This window comes from Podospora pseudoanserina, chromosome 2 (assembly GCF_035222485.1).
Source record: "Podospora pseudoanserina strain CBS 124.78 chromosome 2, whole genome shotgun sequence".
NCBI lineage: Eukaryota > Fungi > Ascomycota > Sordariomycetes > Sordariales > Podosporaceae > Podospora > Podospora pseudoanserina.
The window spans coordinates 591,589-607,006 of record NC_085921.1 but is presented as its reverse complement, the minus strand read 5'-3'; the positions used below and the strand labels follow the sequence as shown (position 1 = coordinate 607,006).

General features: G+C 52.4%; 6 protein-coding genes across 6 annotated transcripts; 2 read left to right on the top strand and 4 right to left on the bottom strand.

The window, feature by feature from the left end:
- Window positions 1–167: 167 nt before the first annotated feature.
- On the top strand, window positions 168–3,886 carry STE7 (MAP kinase kinase (MEK)). The gene is made up of 6 exons (XM_062943785.1): window positions 168–235; window positions 317–1,987; window positions 2,047–2,204; window positions 2,261–2,792; window positions 2,849–3,050; window positions 3,103–3,886. The coding sequence occupies exons 2-6, from the start codon at window positions 1,727–1,729 to the stop codon at window positions 3,198–3,200; spliced, it is 1,251 nt and encodes a 416-aa protein (XP_062802529.1). The 5' UTR covers window positions 168–235; window positions 317–1,726; the 3' UTR covers window positions 3,201–3,886.
- Window positions 3,887–4,807: 921 nt separating this feature from the next.
- On the bottom strand, window positions 4,808–6,277 carry QC764_200810 (uncharacterized protein; the record flags this gene model as incomplete). The annotated part of the gene is made up of 1 exon (XM_062943784.1): window positions 4,808–6,277. One exon carries the CDS (start codon window positions 6,275–6,277, stop codon window positions 4,808–4,810), a length of 1,470 nt encoding a protein of 489 aa, XP_062802528.1.
- A 472-nt stretch (window positions 6,278–6,749) lies between these two features.
- Window positions 6,750–10,969, bottom strand: QC764_200800 (uncharacterized protein). The gene is made up of 3 exons (XM_062943783.1): window positions 10,314–10,969; window positions 8,324–10,256; window positions 6,750–8,270 (listed from the first exon to the last, which is right to left on the bottom strand). The coding sequence occupies exons 1-3, from the start codon at window positions 10,377–10,379 to the stop codon at window positions 7,018–7,020; spliced, it is 3,252 nt and encodes a 1,083-aa protein (XP_062802527.1). The 5' UTR covers window positions 10,380–10,969; the 3' UTR covers window positions 6,750–7,017.
- A 30-nt stretch (window positions 10,970–10,999) lies between these two features.
- QC764_200790 (uncharacterized protein) lies at window positions 11,000–12,413 on the top strand. The gene is made up of 2 exons (XM_062943782.1): window positions 11,000–11,452; window positions 11,661–12,413. The coding sequence occupies exons 1-2, from the start codon at window positions 11,316–11,318 to the stop codon at window positions 12,340–12,342; spliced, it is 819 nt and encodes a 272-aa protein (XP_062802526.1). The 5' UTR covers window positions 11,000–11,315; the 3' UTR covers window positions 12,343–12,413.
- A 232-nt stretch (window positions 12,414–12,645) lies between these two features.
- Window positions 12,646–13,782, bottom strand: QC764_0030820 (uncharacterized protein; the record flags this gene model as incomplete). The annotated part of the gene is made up of 2 exons (XM_062940179.1): window positions 12,646–13,038; window positions 13,142–13,782. 2 exons carry the CDS (start codon window positions 13,780–13,782, stop codon window positions 12,972–12,974), a joined length of 708 nt encoding a protein of 235 aa, XP_062802525.1. The 3' UTR covers window positions 12,646–12,971.
- A 104-nt stretch (window positions 13,783–13,886) lies between these two features.
- QC764_200785 (uncharacterized protein) lies at window positions 13,887–14,864 on the bottom strand (the record flags this gene model as incomplete). The annotated part of the gene is made up of 4 exons (XM_062943781.1): window positions 13,887–13,943; window positions 14,146–14,389; window positions 14,752–14,771; window positions 14,853–14,864. 4 exons carry the CDS (start codon window positions 14,862–14,864, stop codon window positions 13,887–13,889), a joined length of 333 nt encoding a protein of 110 aa, XP_062802524.1.
- Between the last annotated feature and the right edge of the window lie 554 nt (window positions 14,865–15,418).

Below are 15,418 nucleotides of genomic sequence, written 5' to 3'. Positions count from 1 at the left end.
TAAGACGGGATTCAACTTTAACTGTTCTCGCCCAGTAGCCAACGCACAATCTTGAATACATGCTGCTTTGAATTTATATTCCACTCGATTCCAACGCAAATCCCAGCATCCTTCAAAATTGCTGGTTAACGAAGAATACTTTACATTTCAGATCCACACACTGGTGCCGCATCCCAATGATTTTTAAGCTCTGTAATATCATTCTCAGAAATCCCTGATATTGATGATGTATAACGTACACTGTCCTCTGTCTCCAATTACAGTTCAAGTCTCTGTTCTATGTAGTATCTCGCTTTTTTATTCTTCAAAGCTTCAGGTCGGTCGGGAATAGCATCCCGGGCTTGACGCACGTGGGTTCGGCGTTCGCTTCCCCGGCAGCGGGGCGGCGCAGGGGCGGAAGCTACCCAGGAAACTCCTTGATGTGCAGTGGAGGCCGAGAACGACTCGGCTCTTGGAGGCCAGGGATGAGATCATCAAGGGAGGACGGCTGTAGCGTGGTGGTAGCAGCCCAAACGCAGTGGGCAGTTAAACGCCCAGCGCTTATCTCCGCGGTCGTGGGCGATAGCTCTCTTCAGATATAGAGGAGGTCGCATGAAATTTTCCCAATCAAGCCAGACGGCATGGTTTACCAAAAACCAAAACCAGACGAAACACGCCTGCCCCTATTTCTCGCCGCGGATTCGAGATTTCCTGCCAGTGCAAGGGGACCGTTCATCCTGCACCTCGATATTGAATTCGTAATAAAATGACCTCAGATCCAGGCCATAACGGACGGACCTACCACCTAGGTTTACAGTAGCTACCAGCCCATCTTCAAAGTTGGGTTCCCATCACAACTGAAAGTCTTGGTTACCTTACACAGTGCAGTGCATTTCAACCAAACACTGTGCTTTGAGAGACATGGACAATACTGATAAGTCAACTCTGCGCCTTTTATTCGCATCTTGGGAAATCCAGTCGTATTTCCTTTACTGCTGACTCTCATCCAAGACATTGCAAATATTGGCGGCAAACCAGCCGTTCTCTAGAAATCATTGGTGATTGTGCAGTGGCAGTTGGCGGGTGGAGGGCACCTTGATGGGACGTGCCCCTGGCTCATCCCCTGTCCCCTCCCAATCGCAGGGGATCACGGACAACCACCCCTCCTTTGTGCCTCGTTTCTCTCTTCGCAGCCCAGGCCACCTCCTGGAACCCCACATTGACTGCCACTGACCGTCCGCGACACTCAGTCTTAGGAAACGTCCACATCCCCCCGATTTTTTCTGAATGAAACCTCCTTCTCCGCTGCCATCGCTTTAAGGCCTCACTCACTATTTCTTTGAACCTGTGCTGCGCCTTGTCTGTGTCTACCTGCCTTGTAGCCTACATATCATACGTATACCGCCTCAAGGACTTCCAGGTTACAAGGACCTCTCCAACACTGTGGTTTGCCCGATCCACCGCTCACTAAACGCGACGAGCCCAGCACCCCGAGGACGTACGCGAGAATCCGTTGCCAGTAATACCTATCTTTAGTCTCGGGTAGCTCTGAGAGGGTTACCACGGAGCAACAGGCTACTTTTCACCGGCGCCCGACGAACGGTCCAAAGCTGCCTGCCAGCCCCCCGAGCCCAAACTCCACCTGTGTTGCCTCCTGCCCGCAGGCAATTGCGATCAGGTTCGGCGCGCGCTCAGTAATTCCAGACAATCGAAACACAAGACTCGTCGCGAATTCGAACCGTCTACCATGGCTGACGCATTCGCCCCGCGCTCTATGAAGCGCAAGAACGTCAAGGGTCTTGCTCTGACACCTGCCGCCCCTAAGCCTCCCCCGACCGCCGAGAATGCTCGCCCAAAGGGGGAAGACGAACAGCTAGAAATTGGTATCGAGTTCAACTTGGACTTGAAGCCTGAAGACCTGGAGATCATCAAGGATCTTGGAGCTGGCAATGGTGGAACCGTCAGCAAAGTCAAGCATATCCCGACCAACACAGTGATGGCCCGCAAGGTTAGTCTTCGTAAGGTGGCTTGCTTGGCTCCATGGGTGTTCTAACCTCCAAATCACAGATCATTCATGTCGAGGCCAAGAAGGAGATGCGGAAGCGCATAGTTCGTGAGCTTCAGATTATGCGTGGCTGCCATTCCGACTACATCGTGACCTTCTACGGCGCTTTCCTGAACGAGAACAACGATGTGATCATGTGCATGGAGTACATGGATGTCGGGTGTGTTGTATTCTTGCTCTCAAGGTGTTTGACACGGCTGACAGTAATTCGGATAGCTCTCTGGACCGGGTATCACGAGTATTCGGTCCCGTCCGTGTGGATGTTCTGGGCAAGATCGCCGAGGCGACTCTTGGAGGTCTTACATACCTCTACTCAAAACACCACATCATGCACCGCGACATCAAGCCCTCCAACATCCTCGTTAACTCGCGAGGATCCATCAAGCTCTGCGATTTTGGCGTATCCGGTGAGCTCATCAACTCGATCGCTGACACCTTTGTCGGTACGTCGACATACATGGCCCCTGAAAGAATTCAGGGTGAGAAGTATACGGTCAAGTCAGATGTGTGGAGTTTCGGCTTGTCCATCATGGAACTGGCTATTGGAAAGTTCCCATTCGCCGCAGCGGACCAACTCTCTGATGCCGAGAGCGCCCCTGCCGGTATTCTTGACCTGCTTCAGCAGATTGTACACGAGCCCGCGCCCAGGCTACCCAAGAGCGACGCCTTCCCTCAGATTCTTGATGATATGATTCAGAAGTGTCTGTACAAGGAACCCGAGCGCCGACCAACCCCTCAAGAGCTTTTTGTAAGTGATGGCTCACCTAGCATGTTACTCAACACCGACACTGACCCAACCCACAGGACCGCGATCCTTTTGTACAAGCAGCCAAGAGAACACCTGTGGATCTGAGAGAATGGGCCTGCGGTCTTATGGATAGGGACAACCGCAAGTCCCATCTGGCACCGCAGCTCTCTCCAGCTATCCAGGATCTCCTGCGCTCCAGTGATTCGCCATCGTACTCAGCACAGAATGAGGGGGGGGTTCAGCAAACACCCACTTCAGGTGAGATTCCCATCTTGGGGACCATGGTGTCACCTCGTGACCAATTTGATAGCGTACCGACACGACCCCCGCCACGCAGCGGCAGCGGATCAATCAGCCTTGGCCGCGCAGGTGGAGCGAATGTACATCCGGGACTGGGACCGCGAGTAGCCAGCACGAACTCGGTGATGCAGCACAGATCCAGGCCCTCTGGCTCTGTTGCCTATGAAGACCAACAGCCCCCTCGTCGTACCGGCTCCCCCAGCATGGCTCCTCCTCCCCAACGTACAGCTCCTCCCCCTCAGCGCACCGCCTCTCCTAGCATGGCTTCCCCGCAGCGCACAGCGTCCCCGAGCATGGCTCCTCCTCAACGCACATCATCTCCCAGTACCGCCACCAAATCAACCACCATGTCGTTGCCCATGCGACCAGCTCCTCCCAGCGGACCTCTCCCTCCTGCGCCGCGAAGACAGTTAACCTCCGAGGAGCTGAGAAGAGAAAACTTACGACGGGCCATGGGGCCGGGGTCGTCCTCAGGCGGCAGGCACTACTAAGAGAAACCACTCGTACGAGAAAAGGGTGTTTCCTTGCATCAACATCATCATCTCTTTTCAGACTTGTTTTTCTCCTCGATTTTCACTATTTTCTCTCAACTCACATTTTTCTCCACCCCTGATCTGTTCAGAATCGTGGGCACAAAAAGAAAGAGTCTCTCCATAGCTTCAGCGATGAAATACCAGTTCTATATCAGCAGACCAGATCACGTTTATGCCGTCGCCTTCTTAATCAAGCCAACAGCTGTCCCGACCAAACTACAACATCACTTCTCGCCCAGCCTAAACGGGAGGATACGGGGGGATGGGTTTTTCTGGGAGGGGCTTGGGAAGCTGCTTGGATGGATGGGGCGGACGATGGATATTGTGTGCCAAGCCCGGCAGGCGATTTTGTTAGATCTGGAAGGGAAGTCAAGATGGAAGATGATAGGGGTTTTGTACAATGTGCAATAAACTTGGTTGAACACTGTGCGCCTGTATTCCAGGTTGCCTATCTAGCCAGCAGCTATGGGAGATCCTTGTGCTTACGCTTTTGTTACACTGGGTTTGGGCATCATGGTAGGTATGGAATGTTTTGAATACCCTGAACTGATTATCAACAACTATCCTCGGAGACCTACCAAGGATTTCTAAAAGTCGGCGGACTATCTTTCAAGTACCATTCCGAAAAAGCTGAGAATGGCATGCATGCAAGCATCTCTCTCCTCTCAAAAATGAACATCTCAGTCAGAAAGTCCCAAACTGTTTACCTACCTCTTGCTGTTTGAAACAAAAACAAAAATCCTCTTCCAAAAGCTTTGCTCCGCAGTGATGAGTATATATCTCCACACCAACACACATCAAGCCCATCAGGCACAACTCTTGCTTTGACTTTTCTTCATTCAAACACGACAGACTTCTCAGTCCAAATATGCTATGCTATAATACCACGCGCGTACTTTTCCCATGAAGTACAGCAAAAAACGCAATGCTATGCCCACCCCAAAATGCAAAGTTATAAAAGTAGTAGTAACAACATACCCCAAAGTCCCCATTCCCAGAAATTTATACAACAAAGTTCCCCAACAAAATACATGGGTATCACCATGTCCTTTTTTTTTCCTTCTTCATGTTTCCCATGTCGAAAAAGAACGCATCATCTTCCCAAGCCATAACCCAGACTCCCCCACCCTTTCCGTAAATAACCTCAAGCCACACCCAGACAACCCTAATCTCAACCTCCCCTCAACCCAACAACTTGCCAACCCTCTCCTTCAACACCGTCAGACTAGGCTGCCCAGCAACAGTAACAACCACCATCTCCCTCGCCCCCAGCTTCACAACCCTAATCCACTCGGCCGTCACCTCCGCCGCCAACAACCTCACACAAATCTCCGCATCCTCCCTGCTAATCGGCGTCCTCAGCGAATCCTTCAGCTTGGTCAGGACCTGCTGCATCGTAAATGACACCCTCGCCTGCCCACCACTGGCCTTGCACAACATCCCAATCACGGCCGCCACATCCTCCGCCCTGTGAAGCGCCGCCTGCCTCTGCAGCTCCTGAGGCGTAGGACCCACGGGCATATTCTTCAGCTCCACCTCCTTCATCTTGATCCGCTCCAGCAGCGTCATCTTTGTTCCGTCAGGCTTAACCGCCTGCTCTAGTTTCTTGGCGGCTTCCTCCTTGGCGGCTTGCTCGGCTTCTTTTCTGGCTTGGATACCAGCCTTGAGGGAGTCAAGGGTTGTCTGCTTTGGGATCGCGGCCTTGAGAAGGCTCTCGCACTTCTTGATTGGAGCCTTGGGGAGGGTGCCGAGGAAGAGGGTGACATTCTTGTTGGAGGACATCCACAACGTGCGGAGGTTGGACTTGAAATCCATATTCAAGTCGGCCTCTCTGATCGGGCCCGCAGGCAGGGATGGGGAGAAGTGGATGCAGATTTTCTGGCGGCCATAGTCGGAGAGGATGAAGAGGGGTTCGGGGGAGGACTTGGCGGGTGTCCAGTTTAGGACTCCGAGCAGACGTTGAATGTCGACGAGTAATACTCTACGCTTTCCCCAGGTGCGGGTGACACTGGGGTAGAGGTTGCGGAGGTCGATGGGGGAGTTGGTGCCATTGTGGGCGTATTCCATGTTCAGGGTCTTGAGGAAGGCGGTCTGCATGTCGAGGAGGTCGAGGAGCTCTTGGGGGAGGCCGTAATCATTTTGGGCTGGGGTGACAACTGTCTTGGTGCGCTTCGGGATGGGGGATAGGATGTTGAGACGTTCCAGAAGAGCCGAGGTGTGAGAAGAGGCATCGGTCTCGTCGTCGGCTTGGTATGACCGCTTCTTGCTGGGTGTGGATGCCGGAGCGGCGCGTTTTGGAGTTGGCTTGGCCGGGGCGGAGTTCTCAGTCAGGTCGAATGTGACAGTCTTCTTCCTTTTCGAAACAGGAGTGGTAGTCGTGATTGGTCTCGACTCGGGCTCCCGACATTGCTTCTTGGGTGTGGGCTCGACCTCGTCCTGAACCTTCCTCTTCTTTGTGGTGAGGACAATCTCAATGTTGGAGGTGCGACCAAAGATGGTGCCGGTGGTGGCCTGCTTCTCGGAAGTGACGTCCTTCCCAAGGGTCGAGAGCTTGGAGATCTTTGTTAAGTTGGCAATACTCGACGTGGCAGGAGGGACCTTGGTGCCCTTGACGGTCGACCGCGTCTTACGGGGAGTTATTACACCAGGCATGGTGATCTGGTTCTTTCTTTCCTGCGATGTTTTGTTGGAGGAATTGATGGAAAGTCACAGCTGGGTATCTTTTGGGTAGGGAGCGATGTCTTGAAAACAGCTGGGAAGAGCGAATGGAGGGAAAACAGAAGCAAGTGCAGGTTGAAGTCGAGAGTGGATTGCTAAAAAGTGAAGAACGCGAAGGAGCAAAGGCAGGGATCCGGGATTCCTGCCCCTGCGCGACGCGCTGCATTCACGCGTAAATTGTTCGCGACGACGCGAAACAGGCGGGTCACAGCTCAGACAGCGCTCCACAGAGGCCCATTGTCAGCCAACCATTGTCCAATCAGACAACAAGAATGTCTTTCCTTGGCATTTTCTTGACCTCGTCCTGCCTGTTGTCGCGAGATGTCAACAGCGTCATGATCATGAGTGGCGGGCAAAAGTCTGGGGAAGTCTGGGATATCGCGGGATGAGTTCAGTGACTGGTGCCCATGACAAACTTGCCAGTTCAAAGTCAAAGTCCGTTTTCTAACAAAACATCAGACTCCAGCCAGGCATCGTACAACACCTCCACACCAACGTCACCAAAGGCTTCAAGTGAACTTTGTACATCTATGTCATTTATTCTTAGGTATCATTACCATGCTATTTCCCATACAAATTCCCTTTCCTGTTCCCATTGCCCATCCTGCCCAAACCAAACCAACTCCATTTTTAGCCCGCCGTCACTCCCTTATCGTACTCAATCTTGACCCTATTTACTGCAACAAAAGCGCATCCTCATCCAACACACCAAACAACCCCTCAATCTCCTTGGCCACCACCTTAAGCTCCTCCGACACCTGCCCTGTTACCAAGGCATATGCATACAGCAGAGCATAATCTCTCTCCTCCACGTTCAAATGCGACAGCTTACCCAGCAGTCCTCCGAACCCCATCCCCGACGACCCGATACTACCACTTCCCGCATTAGAAGAAGAATAGTCCAGCACCACGCTAGGATTGTGTTCCTTTCGGAATTGGAAAATCTTGGCCAGCAGCCTGTCCCTCGTCCGGTCAACACTCGGCACCGCGTCCGTCAGGGGGTACTCCAGCATCAGGGAAGAAGCCAGCACTTGGAACACATGACAGATGCGTTCGCACAGTTGCGCTCTCTCGTCAGCCGTGTACATCAGCAGCGCTCGCTCCCCCTCTGTTAAACTGCCCTTCCTCTGCGTGACCAGTGACATGGCGTAAAATGCGTCCAAGAGCCGGTGCGCACAGCCCATCAGACGAGCGGATTGTTCGGCTGGAAAGGGACCTCGGAGCTCGAACTCATTGGTCGCGCTCCCACGAAGGGCATCCAGCCGGGCGGCGTATTTTTGGAGAGCAGCCTGCTCACCAGACCGTAGATAGGACCGGGAACAATCGCTCCTGAGCAGGATAGCCAGCGGTCCTCGCTTCCAGATGAGCCCCATTTGCAAGTACAACATGCTCAAGCCCTCCTTGAACTTTTTGCGTGCCGATATGGGCCACACCAGCCGGCAAATGATCAATCCCCACAAGATACCAGCCGTGACAGCCACGAAACGATGGAGGAGGATTTCCCCAATGATGGGATTCGAGCCGCCTTCATCGTCGTCGTCGTCATCCACCTTTTGCGACAGGCTGTAGGCGTACAGGGTCGAAACGTTGTAGGCGAGGAGCGTGATTCTACCCAGCGGAGCCTTACCCCAAGCGACAATGACGACAAAGGCCCAGAAGGCCACCATGGCTCCGAGGGGGATAAGTGCCAGTGCGCTGCCTTGGCTGATAGTCCAGTTGAAGCCCGATGCTGAGATACCGGCCACCGTTCCCATAAATCTGGCCCAGCCTGTGGTGTTGGATGCGCCAACCGTCATGGAGCACACGATCATGAACGACAGCAGACCCCATTCGCCTCTCCAGTGCTGGTAAGTATCCTTAGTTTGCGGAATGAAGGCAAACATGGCCCAAAATGCTGCTCCAGCCCCGACTTTTAAGCCGAACCGGACTGTTTACCTGTTAGCATGGGCATATTTCATAGCAGCTAGAAATTTAACTCACTGTCATCCCTCGCCACCTTTCTCAACACCCGGAGAAGCCTCTGGGAGAGCGTAGCAATAACCTTGTTCGTCCCAGGAACAGCGCTCCATGCATACGTATCACGTCTCTGCACCATGGAATCCGCAATACCCCTCGGCATCTGGCTCTTCTTGATCGGCTTGATCAGCGTCTCCCGTTCCGCATGGTCAAACGGCAACGTGATCTTGCGGTTGTTGTATCCGCGTCGGTTGCCCCACCACTTCATCCAATGCCAGCTCCGTAACCTGTGCTCATTGGCGAACTTCAAGTCATCCAGCACGTCGAGGTACTTTTGCATCTCCTCCCCAAACGCCTGCAGGCTAAAACTGAAGTGGCCGCATGCCGCCGCCACCTCTTCAAAGTCGGCTTGGATACTGGCCGATCTCGTACGATCCAGCTCGATGTGCTTGTACAACTCCTGAAGAGCGTCCGCCCTTGCCCCGTTGAAGAGTGACAGAGCATCGGTAAGACTCTGGCGGAAGTGATCATTGATAGTGATTTCGTAGTCGGGGGCCGTGCCAAATGGTGGGTCGCGCAGCACCTCGGAGAGCGTATACGCCAAGGACTTCATCGACGGACCCAGCAGGTTGATAAAGAGCTCAAAGATATCAGAAGAGTTGCGGAACGGGATGCTAGCAGTCGTAGCATCCGACCGACGCCGGTCCTTAACACGGCCTCTCTCGTCCTCGTTGCTCTCGTCTGACGCCTCGTCAATCGCGGACAAAATACCAAACCCTTTCCCGCTCTTAAGGGTGTTTGACAACGTCCGCTGCAAGACGGGTGAGTAGAGCGACGCCGCCGGAGACATCATTCCAGACCCCTGCATCATCGACTCTCTCAACAGCGCAAACTGCGTGTTGGCCGCGCTCCTGAGCCCACCAATCGACTGTGCCAACCTTTCCATAGACCTTACAACAGCTCTGTCAAGCTGGTACAGCTTCTCCTGACCCAGAAGATACCGCTCAAACTTGGACTCCCGTAGGTTCTTAATCATCTGAGGATACACCTGGTTGTACGCAGCTGAAGCAGCCGCAAACTGGCCCGACGTGACATCCTCCTCTGAGCCACTGAGAAACCCACTCGTAATCAAGGCCAACATGTGTCCCAGCGAAGTCGAAGACTTGGTCATGGTGTCCCTCAACAACGATCTCGCCGAAATCCTCCACACCAAAAGGTTAACCGCGGTAGTAGCACTGACCCCCAAAAAGAACATCTTGAGAATCTGAATGATCTTTTGATTCGAAAACACCCCCGTCAACACCGCCGTCTCCTTGGTCACCACCCCAATAATCGCCAACGAAGCCAGCGTACTCCCCACATCCACCAACGGATTCCCCATCCGCTGCTTCACCCAACCAATAAACCCAAATCCTCCCCCTATGAAGACGGCCAGCACCAGCGCATGCGCCAAGGGAACACAATGCCACTGCCCTCCCACCAGCACCGAAGTCGCCATGGACAAAATCGAGACAATCTGCGCATACACCACTGCAACAATGGCAATCAGCACCGCCTCAATCATCGAGCCGGCGGACCTCGCTGGATGAAAATAAACAGTCAGCGTGGCCACCACGTGCTTACCGTCCGGCCGGCCCAACCAGTCGGAGATGGGCGCCCAGAAGGTAGCCAGACTGCCGAGTGTGTACGCCAGCGTGCATTTCACCACGCCGTGGCCGACGGGCGAGTCGAGCCAGCGGAGGATCCAGGCGCATTTCTCGCGGGTTTGTCGCGCAAGGTGGGAGAAACGGTCGGAGAAGGATGTTTGTTCGTAGGGGAAGGTGGTGAGGCCCGAGAGGGAGCGGGAACGGGTGCCGTCGGTTTGGGAGGATAGGCCGGAGCTGTTGGTGCGGAGGGTCAAGACGCGGCGGGAGCGCTCGCCGGTGGCGGGGATGATGAAGGTGCCATTGCGCAGTTTCTGAGGATGTTAGATTAGTTTGGGGATCATGGAGCGGGATGGAGTATAATAACATACACTTCTTTTGGAGGGCCTTCGCGGTGGCCATTGGCCTGGCGAAGGCAGTGTCGGAGAGGAGCTCATTTAGCAGTTCATAGTCAATCTGAAGATAAGCTTCGAACAACCTAGGGTGAGCGGCTTAGGAATAGAACAACAAGTCTCCAGCACGCAGACGCAAAGAGAGACGTGTTGATGTTGTTGGAAAGGGGAAATGCAAGGGACACGAGTGGGAGAAAAAAGAACAGGTCCCTCGCCGTCAGAGGGTTCGGATGGTGGTTTGAATCGAGGTATGCAATGGAATTCGGGAGGTTGTTTTTTGCTGGTTCCTGGTTTCTTTTCTTTGATGCTTCTTCCACTTGGGCAGGCAAGTCAGGTTCCCAGATCAAGCTGAGGTGCAGCTTCCGGCAACGGGCAGCAGCACCACCCACAGCTTGCCTCAGCTTGCCGCCGCCGTGCGATCCGTCTCTGGTCTTCCTGTCGCACCCCGCCGCAGGTTCCTTGTGTTGCCCGCAGATCCTTGAAAGAAAAAGGCGGCCACTTCCCGCTAAAACTGCCCTGTCAGGCCGTGCATTGGGGCTGCCGGACCGGGATGTTTTGCGCGCTGTTCGGTTGGTCAAGCCGCCCGCAGGTGATCCATCGCCTAATCGCAGCCAGTGACGTACCAGCCCTAAAACATTCTAGAAGAACGGCCACTTTGAGAGCAAGCAAAAGGTGAAATCGCGGGGTCAAGTGAGACTTCTTTTGACAGAGTGTGACTTGTACGAGTGCCGTTCCACATTGAGCTGCTGATTGATTGCCTTTTCTCGTCATTCCGAATCCTTGGTACCTAACCTCTTGTTGTGCCGTTTATTTAAGCATCAATCTTTTTGGAGCTATATCTCTTGGCATTTACGAATTGGATCCTCACTCGAGCCCCTCATCAGTTATCGATATTGTGATACCCTCACTTTCTTTACAAGTTTTATATAGGGTTGTTGGCAACCCCGCACCTTTTATTTCAAGTAACTTCCAGACGGTGGGATGCGAAGATTTTGGCCCATCATGTCCGCCGTTACTTCAGCCCCGTGGAAATTCGCGCCGTTGAAACAGCCGTTTGTTCCTAGCTCCAACACCCGCAAGCTAGAGGGCATCGTTTTTGATGTCGACGGGACGCTATGGTGAGCTTATTTGTGTTTCTAGTCTGGGCTTTGAGTCTCTGAGTCAGACTTCGAGGTTGTGTCTTTTGACCTCTAGCTCTTATGAAGCCTGCCCCATATTACCTGTCACATCTCATACCTCCTAACCATCACGTCTCACTCACCCACCATTTCACTCTCACTTCCATTCCCCCAAACCTCAAGAGCATGCCAACTAACATAAAACTAGTGAACCCCAAACCTACATGTTCGCCGCCATGCGCTCCGCCCTCGGCATCCCCAAATCAGTCGACATCCTCGACCACGTCTACTCCCTCCCCACCCCCGAAGACCAACACACCGCCATGGAGAAAATCCGCACCATAGAACGCGAAGCCATGCTGACCCAGGTCCCCCAACCTGGCCTCGCCCCCCTAATGTCCTACCTCGACTCCCGCTCCATCCGCAAAGGAATCTGCACCCGCAACTTCGACCTCCCCGTCCAGAACCTCCTTGACAAATTCCTCCCTTCCTCCGTCTTTGGCCCCATCGTCACCCGTGATTTCCGCCCTCCCAAGCCCGACCCCGCTGGTATTCTCCATATTGCCCGTTCTTGGGGTTTGGTGAGGAAGTCAACTGGTGAGCCTGGCATTCCCGTTGATGAGGCGGAGGGAAAGGAAAAGATTGCCGAGAGGAGGCAAGAAGAGGGGGAGCTACTCCATACGGAGGAGGGAGAGGAGGTGGCGGATGCGAGTGGGTTGATAATGGTGGGTGACTCGGTGGATGATATCACTGCTGGGAGGAGGGCGGGTGCCAAGACGGTCTTGTTGGTCAATGATGTGAATAGACATTTGGTGGACCATGAGCATACTGATTTGGTGATTGAGAGGTTGGATGAACTGATCGAGGTTTTGGAGGAGGGGAGACTTTAGGGCAGGATAGAGTCGAATTTGCTGGACAAGGCAACGAGTAATAGATCTCCCAGAAGAAATGTTTGAGGCTGAGAACGTGATGTTTCACTTTCGTTAATATCGATCCTCCATGTGTGCTGCGCTGTAAGGCCTGTCATTGTATATATTGTTTAGCCTTTTGTATATATTTATACTAGTGTTCGCATCCCTTGTTGATTGTCTTGTTAGGATTTCTGGTTGTATTAGATCGAGAGGAAGCTCTGGTGGAACGCTTATCGTCAGCCTTCCCGGTACACACTCCTGAGAGCCCATTTTCCATTCTGTGTCTTCTGTAGCTCCCCAAGCAAGGCGTAGCTTTCTTTGGGTGTTGTTTTGTCCATCTTATTGCCCCGTTTAGATGCCTTTTCCGGGCCAATGTCTTTCTCCTCGTCTGTCAAGCCAAAGGTGGCTAATCCGGCAGCTCCTCTCCCATGTTTATTCTCTATCTTCGTTCTGTCGGCCATTCCAACAGCAAAGAAAACAGGCAGGATGGAGCTCTTGACCACGGGGAGGCCGAGATCTGATGTCTGGATTATGACCAGTATGAGGACAATGAGAGATAGATAAACCTGTGCGGCGATAAGTAAAAGCCACTGTCAACGGACTGAGATTTAGATCCCCTGTTGCCATGCTGTTCCCAACGCGAGGCTAGCATCCTCACTCCTGGGATCGAGGAGGCTGTGATGCAAGATTGTTAGCTGAGATGCTCGGATGAGTTGGTAGGGGTCGATATCATTTTGCGCTGGAAAGCTTGAAGCTGAGAAGCGAAAGTCTGACATACTCATTGGTGAGCTCAGCGGCAAGATTCTGTGACATTTTATGGATAACGGAGTCAAGATGCAACTCTTGGCTTGTACAATCTTGTCCGTCTTTGGAATTATTATAGGATGACCACCACTCCCATAGCATTTGTCCAAACTCATTGCTTTGGAGGAAGAGGTCGTTCAGGTTCTTGGACGTGAATGTGCTATAGCCTTTGGAAACCAGGTATGTGATAAGAGGGTCTTCTTTGTCGATCAACCACTGCCCACCGTCATCGACGTTTGTGTGAGCGGTTGACGAAATCAGTTCTGTCGTTCGTATGTTTTCAGATACTGATACTTGGTATCGGTTGACGCAGTCGTAGAATATGACTTCGTATGCGCGATAGAACGGCAAATCTGCCAGGGCAAAAAAGACTTGCGATTTGCACCTTATGTTTATCAGTCCATCAAAGTACAGCGAAGAGAGGCTTGAACGAGACCAATATGGGTCAGTGATCCCTGCGGCCATGGTAAAGGTTCCTGAGACGTCGGGGGTTGGTTTTACTGGCTTGAGTTTTATCCCGTTCGTTACCTGCAGTTTTCGCGCAGACCTCCATGGTACTGAACTCGGGCCATGTGCATTTTGCGGTCTTACAGATTGGTACTCGTGATGCTGCATTGTGAGATGACAGAGTTAAAGGGCTGCTCACGAGAAGTCGCTTGAATTTATAGCTTGATTCCAGGTCAAAACTGTATTATTCCCGCCGCTTTAGGAAGTGTTGCTTACGGATTCAATGCCCTCATGTTTCTCGACCCAATGCATCTCGCAATCACATCAGACTCGACGTCATTAACAGGAATAAAACGGACGGGATAAGTGACGGCGGATTAAGTCATGGTTGACGTCGCAAGACTTGTGACCAAAACAAGGCACGTCATACTACTCAGCGGCCTGTATAGGAAGTGTTAGTTATGGAATGCCAAATTCTAAGGCTGGTGTAGGCTTCTTACCTTCCTCTCATTGTGCCCATCAGTCTCACACTTCCCCATATTCCTCTCGAAGCCTCATAAAAACACTAAAATCGCCAAGTGACCTTGAGCTTTCATACCAATCCCACCGTTGCTGAGCGAGAGCCTGCACTAATGAGAAGATAAAAGCCGTCCGACAGGCAGTTGAAATGAAAGCGATAAGGGCGTTGCGTGTGATTGGAAGCGGCCAGTCCGCCAGAGGGCGCCCATCATAAACGTGCAATATACCGATGATTATGGGAAGCCACAGGCAAAGACTAAAAGCAATGCTAGCCAGTTCCTGCCCCCAATTAATGACTGCTGTCCGGAGTTTAGAAACAGGTCTTTTTGCCTACAATGTAACCGTTGCTGGACTGTTATGTGGACTGGCTGGAAGGAAAACCATGGACGAGGCTTCGATCGGGCCAGGCAGCATCGTGCCTAGCGACCGTAGTGAAGCGTGATGAATCATGTCGATATTGGGGCTTTTTTCCATGAGGTGTAGTGTTTTGTGGCATATCGGTAGCTGTGCTGCAGGTTGACAGGTTTCCAAAAAACTGCCCCGAGGGGGTTTTTAAGTGTCGTGGTGTCTTGGTTGGGAGACATCATCACGTCTGAAGACGCTGGCGTACCTACTTACCAATCCGTGATGATATACAACTTCACGGCTTGATGGCGAAGTGCGTCCCCGACGCAAATATATCTTCAGTTTGTGGAACGGCGTGACTCAAGAGGAGGTACAATCGGCCACATTTGATATTGCCTGAGAATGAGATAAAAGACGGAAAAAAAAGTAAGGCACTTCCATAGCTCGGCTATGTATATTAGAAGTTCGCAGCCGTCTGTGGGCTCATTGGTTGGTTCATTCATCTCTCTTCGACTGCCAGACTTTGGCTCAAAGTCCTTTGTCCCATTGTCCAATCAATTTTATACTAGGTAACAGTGAGGTTGATATACCTTAGACACTATACCGGAGCCTACTTGAAGCTACCGAAAGGTCTTCAAAGCAGATTCTTCCAATCGTCTTTCTGGGCCTCATCGCATGTTAAATAGGTCTTGAAAGACGGTCAACAAGCCTCAAGGCATATCAACTCGGTAGGCAGGTAACCATCAGGTAGCTCCAAAAAGGCTCCCTCATACCTATCATTACTTCTCCCTATTACTCCTAAGATCACCTCCTCCTATACAAGCCCTCCAAAACCCACTTCCCCTTCTGCGTCTTCTGCAGCTCTCCCATCAAAGCAAAGCTCTCCTCCGGCTTCGCCCCGTTCTTCTTCACCTCTGGAGAAAACCCAACATCACTCACC